Source organism: Gaeumannomyces tritici (genome assembly GCF_000145635.1).
Source record: "Gaeumannomyces tritici R3-111a-1 unplaced genomic scaffold supercont2.1, whole genome shotgun sequence".
NCBI lineage: Eukaryota > Fungi > Ascomycota > Sordariomycetes > Magnaporthales > Magnaporthaceae > Gaeumannomyces > Gaeumannomyces tritici.
Genome location: NW_008804545.1, coordinates 6,459,176 through 6,469,480, shown reverse-complemented (window position 1 = coordinate 6,469,480; position 10,305 = coordinate 6,459,176). Strand labels below are relative to the sequence as shown.

Sequence of the window (10,305 nt, the reverse complement as noted above, 5' to 3'; positions counted from 1 at the left end):
CTGCTATCGAAATCGATAAGGTTGTTGTAATTGTTATCGGTTGTTTTATCGGCGTTATTGGTTTTTGGTTGATTTGGCTTATCGGCCCTTATCGGATTTCGATCCTGGCAGGCCAGGGGCTTAAAAACAAAAAGTCCTTTGGTTTCGACGGGATTCGAACCCGTGGTTTTGGCGGGACCGGCTTGGTGCAAAGCCACTGCACCACGAGGCCTTTGCACCCATATGTAAAAATGTTGTTCGTTTGGGCTAATCGTTATTGCTAAAGTTTTTGTTGCAAATGGTTATCCTTTTTGTAGCTTTAATACAAATGGATTCCTTAATTTTTTGTTTCGAAATGCTTCGTTTAAAGCCTAAATAAGCTTATTTCCCATTTTTTGCGTACCCTTACGTACTTTGGGTTGTTAAGGTTGCTAAAAGGTTTATACAAGCTTTTTACATTTTCGTTATACCGTATTGGTATATATGGAAGCTTATATTTTATTTGCCATGCTTTAGCTTTTTGCATGGTATAAATTTAGCATTCCAATTTTTTGCATTTTTGCCATTTTAAAATTTTGGCAACGCAAAGCATGGGCTATTAAGGATTAAATCGAAATATTACCAACTTTCCGTACTTTTTAATAATAAACCATTTGGGTAATTGCTATGCTAGCTTTGGTTTGGCAATAAGCTTATTGGTTTATCGGTAAAAAAAAAATTATTCCAAAGCTTTTAAACCAAATGTATTGCACAATTTGTAACGAAGCATTTTTTTTAAAACAATTATAAATGCTTTTAGTAATTGGGCATAAAATTATTATAATTTTTTCCTTTGGTATTGCTTTGCAACCTTTTAGCCCATTTTTAGTTATACGCTTGTAACCGGGTATACCTTTGGTACGTAATTAAATGGTTGCTTTTAAGCCAATTAATAAAGCGCCCAAAATCGTTTTTAGCTAGCGTAGCTTCGTAAAAAGTGCCGTTTTCGTTTAGTAAGTTAACGTTTTAAAAGCGCCGTTAAATTTTAACTTTGCTCCAAGCTTTTTTGCCTTTTTGGAATTGCTTAATTACGGCTTTTGGGCGTACCGGGTGCAAACTTCCTTCCTATTTTCGCATAGCACGTTTTCCTTAGCGGAACGTTTTGTAGCTAGCTTAATTTAGCATTGCTGCGCACGCATGCGTTAAACCGTTGGATTCGATTATTACAAGTTGGTTATAGCCCGGTTCGTTTTTTTTTGGTTAATATTCGGTTTGTATTTAAAAACCTTATAAATTAATGCTTTGGTTGCGTTCCGATTTGTACTTTCGTTAGTAACGTTTTTGGTACGCCGCCCGTATATGTTTTTGCGAAACGCGGGCATTTTTAGCGTATTGGCGAAAGCTGCTTAAGCTTTTTTCGCTGCTTTCTTTTTTGGATTTGCTATTTTCGAACGTTATTCGTTCGTAAAAACTTTTGCTTGTTATTTAAGCTTTAATTGGTTTGGGGATAGCGAAGTCCGGGTTTTAAAGGATTTTTACAATATTTTTTATGGTTGGTTTATCTTTTTTTTTGCTGCTTTTTAGCTCGAAGTTGGGGATTGAATTGGGTTTAGCTCAAAACTTTAGGTTAAGCTTTTGGGCGGTTTCGTTTTTAAAGTTTTGCTTTTTAACAAAAGCGTTTAATATTCCTTTTTATTCGGCAACGCGCAAAAGCTGTTTTTAAAGGGTTTCGTTTCGTAGCTTGGGGTTTTTCCGGAAATTTTTATTAACCCAAGCTTAGTTACTTTCGTTATTGGAACCGGTTAAATTGTTGTTGCAAATTGCTATAAGGTTTTTTCGTTTGGTTATGGCTAATTGCTTGCGGGGAAATTACTTTGTTGCATTTTTGTTGGAATGGTGGGCAACGCAATGGTTGTTAATGCACGCAATTTAAAAAAACGTTGGGCCAAAACAGCCGTTATTTTCCAAATTTATTGTTTTTTTTTGGTTATTGCTGCTATTTTGGGTTTGTCGCCCCAAAATACTTTTTTTTGCTTTTTTTTTAAAAGCAGTTTTTTTTAATGTGCTTAAATTGTTTATATTGGAAGCACTTACCATCCTTAAAGTTTTAAAACTTGCGTTTCCTTTGCCCTTAATGCGTAACGCCGGCGTTAAGGTCCATAAAGCTAAAATAACGCCCATAAGCTATAAATTTGTTGCGGTTAAACCGTTGTTACGGTTGGTTGCTTTATATTACAAATTTGGTTTTTTGGCCTTTTTTTTCCAAACGGCGCTCGTACAATTTATTATTGGTTTTAATTACTATAATAACGTATTTGGTAAAAAATTTGGGTTAGTTAACCTTTAAAACCTTGTTTTTTACGTTATTTCGAAGCTTATTGTACAAATGGGTTATTTTGGTTTGGTTGGTCCAGTTAAGCTTGTTAACAAAGCGTTGGAAATTGGAAACGTACCCCAACGCCGCGCCTTTTTGTCGAAATTAAAATATTTTTTTTTCGGCAATTCGTTATTCGTTAATTTGGCCAAACACGCTAATAATCTTTTTTTTAAACCGAATAAAGCTAGCAAAAGTAATTTTTATTTTTTTTTGTTTTTGTTATAGCTTTTAAAAAAGTTTGCCCATACGGGCTCGAACCATTTTTTTATTTTGCTTTTAAAGCGGGTAATTGCGTAAGCAACCTTTTGTTTTTTAATTGTAAATTAAATTTAGCAAAAGGCGAAATACCTTTAACATTTGGTTAAAAAAGCTTTAAAAGTGCCTTTTTTACCGTTGTACCGGTTAGGGGTAAAAAATTTGTAAGTTCGAACCGCCGTTTGCGGAACGCTAGCTTATTGCTTAAATTGGGTAAGGTTTGCGGTTATAGCTATAAACGCGGCTTTAGCTTCCGTTACTTTTATTATGTTGTAAGTTTTTTTTGCGTAATTAAAATGCTCGTCGTTCCTTTTTGTAAAGGATTTGCCGCTTTTGGTTGCCATTGTTACTGTTCGGTACCGGTCCGGGTGCTAAATAGGATTAATTAAAAGGTTATAATTAAGCCTTTGCTTTTAAAGTAAAGCACCAAAAAAGTATCGAACAATAGCACGTAATTTAACAAATTAAAAGAATTTACAAAATAATTTGGGTGCGGTTTAAATGCTTGCTTTAAAAGTTATTTGGAAGCTAATTAAAATTTAATTAATGCCAAGGCTTTAATTAAAAACTACCTAGGACAATAAAAAACCCTTTCCTTTTTATATTTTAATGCTTATTCCTTTGGGGTCGTGGATCGGTTGGCTTACGAAGCCGATTTTGTAAGCCTTTTTAAACCTCTTTTGAATTAGTGGTTTACCTTTCCTGCTTTCCCGATTTACTGATCCCAAGTGGTTACGTAACCCCTTACCCTTTACGGGTTTCCGTGCCGTGCCACCCCTTCTTCCTGGGTAAGGGTGGTTGTTAGTCGTAACATGTCGTTTATTTTTTCGTTAATTGCTTAAAGGTTAATAAATGGTCGTAACGAAAAGGGAATCCTATCGTTTGCTAAGGATTTGGCGAATTTTTTATCGATTTTCTTCCAATTTTAGCCCTTTAAAATTGGTGCGTAAAAGTTCGAAATGGTTTTTAAAATCGTAATTACCATCCTTATATAATTGTTGCTACTTTAACGCCATTTTAACGGCTATTGGGTTTTTAATTTTCCGGTAGCCCAAATTAAATCGATAATAATGTTTTTGCAATAAAAAGCGAACCTCGTCGCTGCATTTCGGCAAATTATTAATTGCATGCTTTATAATTTCGTTAAACCAACCAATTTGGAAGCCCCCGCGTGCATCGGTGCGTTTTTTAAGCGTTTTAATATCCATGCTTTATAATAAAAATTAAAGTTTTTTATTATTAAGCTATTGCTTTTCGGTTTTTTTCCGGCAAATTCGTTAATAAATATTATCCAATTTATAATGGTTGTGCTTCCCGGAAACGGGGAATAAACCGACCAAATCGTTATATTTTCGTTTTGGGTACCAATCGTAATTTTATACCAATCCGGTTTTGCTTTGTAATTTAAAATACGTAACGTTAATTTAATATAAATAATTGCTTTGGTAATGGGGAAAAAGGGGGAAATAAATTGTAATGGTAAAAAAAGGGAAAACGCGTTGCTTTTTTTTTAGCGGTTTTAAAAGGATTCCGGTAAGTTGCCGTATGGTTGCTGCGGGGTAAGGTTGTATATATATTGGATTAGCTTTTTCCCGGCCCATAACGAAAATTTAGCGTTCCTTTTCAAATCCTTTGGTAGCTTTTGTATCGCTAATACGTTAAAGCTGCTTCCTTTTGCCAGTAATGCGTTAAATATTTCCGGTTTTTTCGCTACGTTCCATTAAAAAACTTTAAACATTGGTTTTTTCGTTAAAAAGGTCCTTTTTTGCTTTTGGGGGGGGGGGGGCGGTAACGTTAACGCTTCCTTTTTGTATAATTAAATGCTAAAAGATTATGTATTACTGGATAATTGGAAAAGGGTAAAGCTTTTTGGCTGGCCTTTCCTGTTACTTCCCGTAGCGGTAAAAGGAACGCGGGTATCGCCGGGGAAATGGGTTTTGTTAAGGGGTCCGCGGGGGGGGTGCGGGGGGGAAAAGGCTTTAAAATGCGTAAGCTTTGGTTTTTTACAAATAGCGTAATAACTGCGTTTTTTCGTTTTGCCGTATAAAACTTTTTAAACCTTTTTACAAATCGTTCGGCCGATTTTAAAAAATTCTTTTTCCGTTTTGTAAGTAAAATTGGTTAAAAAAAGGGTAATTTTAACTTTGCGTCGATTTCGTTGCGTATAAAGGTTTTTTCGGTCGGCGGGGTTGTATTTCGAATTGTTATTGGTATTTAAAAAAAGGTTGTTGCAAAAAGGCTATTGTTTTTTTTTGCTTAATCGGTTCCTTTTTGCTCCCGTATAAAGGCTGCTTTTTCCCGGGGTAAAAAAGGGGATTTTGCCCGCCCCGTTTCCGGCGGCGATTCGGCTCGTAACGATTTCGAAATAAAGGTTATCGGGATTTCGTAATGGGTAAGCTTTGTAAGCTAGGCTTTTTTTTTGCGTTATTAAATTTATTTTTGCATTAAGCAATGTAAAAAATAAAATAAGTATTTAGCCTTGTTGTACGGAATATAAAATGCCCCAAATATATTTTTCGGTAACTTTTTTGCTGTTTCCTTTTTTTTTTTTCCGTTTATCGTTGTATTTTTTTAATTTATATTACGTACACGCCGTAATTTGCTTGCATTGCATGCTTTTATATCCTTAATTTAAATAGCGGTAACATTGCGCCGTAATTAATTCGGGGTTAAAAAGTTGGCATTGGTATGCCAATTTATCCTATCGAAAGTAATCCTTTTGCAAATTTATTGCGCTTTTTAAGCTTGCAATTTAAAACAACGCCGTTATTTTTTTTTTGCTACCTTTTTTTTTCCATAACGAAACGGTAACCCGTTCGATATTTTTATGCGGGTTTTTGGCGCTAAATGCTTTTATTAGCTTTAATTAATGTTCCGCTTTGCTTTTATTGTTAAAAAAAGGTTAAAATTTGCTGGTTGGTAAGCCCGTTATTACTAAAGCTATCGTTGGTTTGGTAATTTTTAAGCCGTCCGTGTTAGGAGCACGGGCGAAACCGCCCGGTAAAAAGCGGGGAGCGTTAAATGCACGGGCGAAACCGCCCGGCAAAAAAGGAAAAAGGGGGCGCTAGCAACCAGCCGGGCACGGACCCCCGGGAATATGCCGGCGAGCTACCGGTATTGCGGCCAAAGTATAATGGCAAAGCTAAAAAATAAGGTAAAGCTTAAATTGCACGAAAGCGCTTAAAGCGCGAAAGATTTAAAAAACCAACCCCGGGTGCCCAAAGGGAACGAAAAAAAGGAAAGTTAAAAAAAAACAATTTTTGTTAGCGATAGCACTTTTGGTAAAAAATTTACGGAAATTTAATAAAAAAAATACCGCATCCGGCCCGTAACCCGGTAACCACCCGCTTTTGTACCGATTAACCTTTAACATATTGTTTTTTTTTTACACTTTTTTTATTTGGGAAGCAAGCCCGGGTAATTACCGGAAAGGATCGAACAAATTTAAAAAGGGCATTTGCAATTTTGTACCGTTTACAATAACGCCCGACGCTACATCGAGCACGTTGGAAAAGGCCGTTGGGCTACCGGAACAAAATACTAAGGAAGCTTTGCAAATTTTTAACGATTTTAAAAACCTTTTCGTAAAGGAATTGCAAAAAATAAACGACGCGCTGGAAATTTAAAGCAAACGCGCCCGTTTAATCCAAAAAATTTAAAATAAAAGGTTAAAGCATGCGCATAAAGGTTTAAACGAAAATAAAAAAAATATTTTTAAGCAACGAAAAGGTTTTACGTAAAGCAAAATTACTTTTAAGCTTTCCATGTTTAAAAAATTGGCAATTTAGCAAAATATCGCCCATTATATTAACGATTACGAATTTATTTTCGAAAGCAAAAAAGAACGCTACGGTAAAAACCGTATAAAGGTTTAAATAATTTCCAGCACTTTTAATTATCGTTAGCAAATATAATAAACAAAATATAAGCAAATGCATTATTTAAATACCGGGGTATTGTTTATTTAAACCAATTTTTTGCGATAGTTTTAAACAAAGTCGAAAAATTTCGATTTGCAAATGTAGCTAGCAATTAAAAAATTTGCGGGAAATACCGTTATTAAACAAAAGGATTACAAATCGTTCGAAGCGTTCCGGATTTGTTGGGATTTGGTAAAAAACGATTTTTCCGAATTAGCACCCAAATGGATAAAAACGACATTGCTTTTTAACCGGTTCCGCCCCGAAATTTAAAAACGGGTAATATTTGGAAACCTTTTTTATATTATGGAAAAATTGTAAGCCAAAGCTTTTAAAGCAAAAATAATATTGGAACCGTACAAAGGGACCCCGGGGGATATAAATATTCCAGCTTTTAAAAAGCCGGTTATTTGCTTTAAGTACGGGCAGTTAGGCCATATTGCTGCAGCATGCAAAATACGGACGGATAACCCGGAAACCCCGTTGGCCCCAGCGATTATACAAAGGGCGAAGGGGAAAAGGCCCGAAGTACGGTGTTACGGGTATGGGGAATTGGGCTATATCCGGCCGGCGTGCCCCAAAAAAAGCAAAATATCGCTACTTAATTCGATACCGCTATTTAGCCGTTTAAATACCGGGGTTTAAAGGTGCGCTTCGGCGGCTAGGACGCGCTAAAAAACCGAAGTGTATTTACGAATTAACGGTTACCGGGTAAAGTTAAAAGCGCTGGTTAATAATAAAAACGACGTTAATTTGTTGCACAACCGTTTTTTAATAAAAGCAAAAAAAATACCGGTGCTAAACGGGGGCTATTTGGCGTAGCTCGATATTAAAAAACGCATGCTTACGCTAAAGGTAAAAAAATATAAAATTTGGGTAACGGATAGCTAGGAAATAACCCGAAAGTTAATGGTATTTTACGTAATAATGCTTCGGGCCGGGTACAACATTACGTTAAGCATGCTTTGGTTTTAGCAAAAGGATATTAAAATCCGGTTTGGGGATATAAAATAAAGGTTTTCGGTAATTATTAAAAAGGTTAAAATAATTTCGTTGGAAATAATTAAAAAGCTAATCCAATCGGGACAAACGATAGCCGTATTAACGGTTGCACGCTCGAAAACCTTAAAAAACCCCGGGGAAAGGCTAAAAGCTTTCCCGGAATGGGTTAAAAGGATAGTTATAAAATATGCGCAATTTTATAAATTAAACCCTTTGCTAAAACATATAGGTTAAAATTACGCGATCGAATTAAAAAAAAAAACGATACCGCTTTACGGAAGCATTTATCCTTTATTCGAAAAGGAATTAAAAACTTTCCGGGGGTATTTCGATAAAGCTATAGCGAAAGGTTGGATTTGGCATTTAATTAGCCCCGCCGGCGCCGGAATTTTGTTCGTTTTAAAAAAGGACGGAAAGTTTTGCTTTTGTATCGATTATTGGGGTTTTAATAAAATTACCAAAAAAAACCGGTTAGCATTTCCGTTAATTTACGAAATATTCGACCGGGTATTTAAAAGCTAGTATTTTACCAAATTAAATTTAAAAAACGCTTATTACAAAATACGGATCCAATAAAAAAACGAATGGAAAATTGCTTTTTGCTGCAAATATAAACATTACGAATACTTAATAATGCTTTTCGGTTTGGCCAACGTTTTAACAACGTTTTAAAGTTTTATTAATATAGCGCTTAAAAAATTAATTAATAGCAATTGCATTGTATATTTAAATAACATTTTTATTTTTTCGAAAATACAAAAAAAGTACCGCGAAATAGTAAAAACGGTGCTAAAACGATTCGAACGGTTTAAACTTTACGTTAGCCCGGCCAAATGCAAATTTAAAACGGATAGTATCAACTTTTTAAAGTTTAAAATAACCAAATTCGAGGTTAAGATTTTGCCGGACAAAGTTATTGCAATTTTAAAATGGAAAATACCGGAAAACGTTAAGGATATTTAGGTATTTTTGGGCTTTACGAGGTATTATCGGAAATTCGTAAAAGGCTACGCGAAAATTATTGTACTTTTAACGGATTTTTTTAGCAAAAATACTGTATTTTACTTAGGAAATATTGCGAAAAAGGCTTTTTGCAAATTAAAATTGTTATTTACGAAAGTTCCGGTATTGGTACATTTCGACCTTTCGAAACCGCTGTGCGTACGGACTAACGTTTTGGTTTTTGCGATAAAGGCGGTGCTATTGCAACTATAAAACGGCCGGTAACACCCGGTAATTTACATATCGAAAAAATTGCGATAAAAAAAGTTACGTTATGCAATTTTTAATTTAAAATTGCTAGCGATCGTAAAAGCTTTCGAAAAGTAACGGCATTATTTGGCTTATTTATAAAAAATTGTTAGGGTAATTACCGATTATTTAAATTATACCTATATTTTAACAAAAAAAAAGGTAATAAAGCGCTAAGCAAAGTAATTTAAAGATTTAACAAAGTACGATTTTACGATTAAATGGAAATTAAAATACCGGAACTTTGCAAATGGCTTATTAAAACGTTTTTAAAATATACCAATGGACGGAAAGGCCAATATAGCAAAAAAAAAATTCCGAAACGATTTATTAGCCAAATTCCGAAAAGCAATTTACGTAAGGACGATTACCATTAAAAAGAATACCAGGACGATATTAAAGCGTATTTTTAAAGTACAAGCAAAAAACGATTTCGTTTAAAGCGATATTTAAAAAAACAAGCCTAACGTTTGGAAAATTAGCAACGGTTTGCTTAAGCATAAAAAAAAGTTTAAATTCCGAATTTAGCACCGTTTAAACAAATAATGCTTTAAAAACAATACGATAACCCGACGGGGGGTTACAAAGGCATGGCCAAAACTTTAAAAAAGCTTAAACGGTAATTTAAATGGCCGGGTATAGCTAAAAACGTACGCAAATACGTACGAACGTATTAAATATGCCAGCAAACGAAGCCAAAAATACAAGCACTTTACGGGCTATTAGCATTTTTGCCCGTGCTAAACCGCCCGGGACAAAAATTATCGATAAATTTTATCGGAAAGTTTTTAACGTTAGTAAATAAAGCCGGCAAAAAGCGCAACGCAATATTGGTAATGGTTAACCGGTTTATTAAATATAGCTTTTTTATCCCGACGTTTACAAAATTAACCAGTAAAAAATTGGGAAACCTTTTATTTATATACGTTTAAAGGCTGCTGGAAACGTTTAAAAGGATTGTATCGAACCGGAACAAGCTATTTACAAACGGGTTTTAAATAACCTTTGCCGGATATTTAGGGGTTGCAAAAAAGCTATCGATAGCATACCACTTTTAAACCAACGGGCAAATGGAACGGACGAACCAAGCAATAAAGCATTATTTCCGGTGCTTTTATTGCGAAAAGTAAAACGATTGGGCGTCGTTGTTATACCTGGCAACGTAAGTGCACAATACGAGCGTGCATTTGGGGTTGCAAAAAACCCCGGCGTTTTTGCTAATGGGGTTTTATTTACGAAAGCTTTATAACTTTTGGGTAGTTAAAAAAAAACCTTTAATAACGGTTAAAATTAAGGCGGGGGCTTTGGAAGCAATTAAAAAGCAAGCCAAAAAATTGCTAAAAAAAGCGAATAATACGTACAAAAAGTACTATAATAAAAGCAAAACCCCGGTGCTTTTTGGGGTAAGCAATTGGGTATTGCTAAATACGGCGAACATTAAAATAAAAAGGCCGTCGAAAAAGCTATTAAATAAATGGTTAAAACCCTTTTAGGTTTTAAAATGGTTGGGTTAGCCGGTTTGGCGTTCCGGTTAAAGCTTTC

General features: G+C 35.0%; 1 protein-coding gene across 1 annotated transcript; it reads left to right on the top strand.

The window, feature by feature from the left end:
- Window positions 1-6,834: 6,834 nt before the first annotated feature.
- GGTG_02035 (hypothetical protein) lies at window positions 6,835-7,155 on the top strand (the record flags this gene model as incomplete). Its single annotated transcript, XM_009219806.1, has 1 exon — window positions 6,835-7,155. A coding segment is annotated over one exon (321 nt), but the record flags the coding sequence as incomplete, so codon positions are not given.
- Between the last annotated feature and the right edge of the window lie 3,150 nt (window positions 7,156-10,305).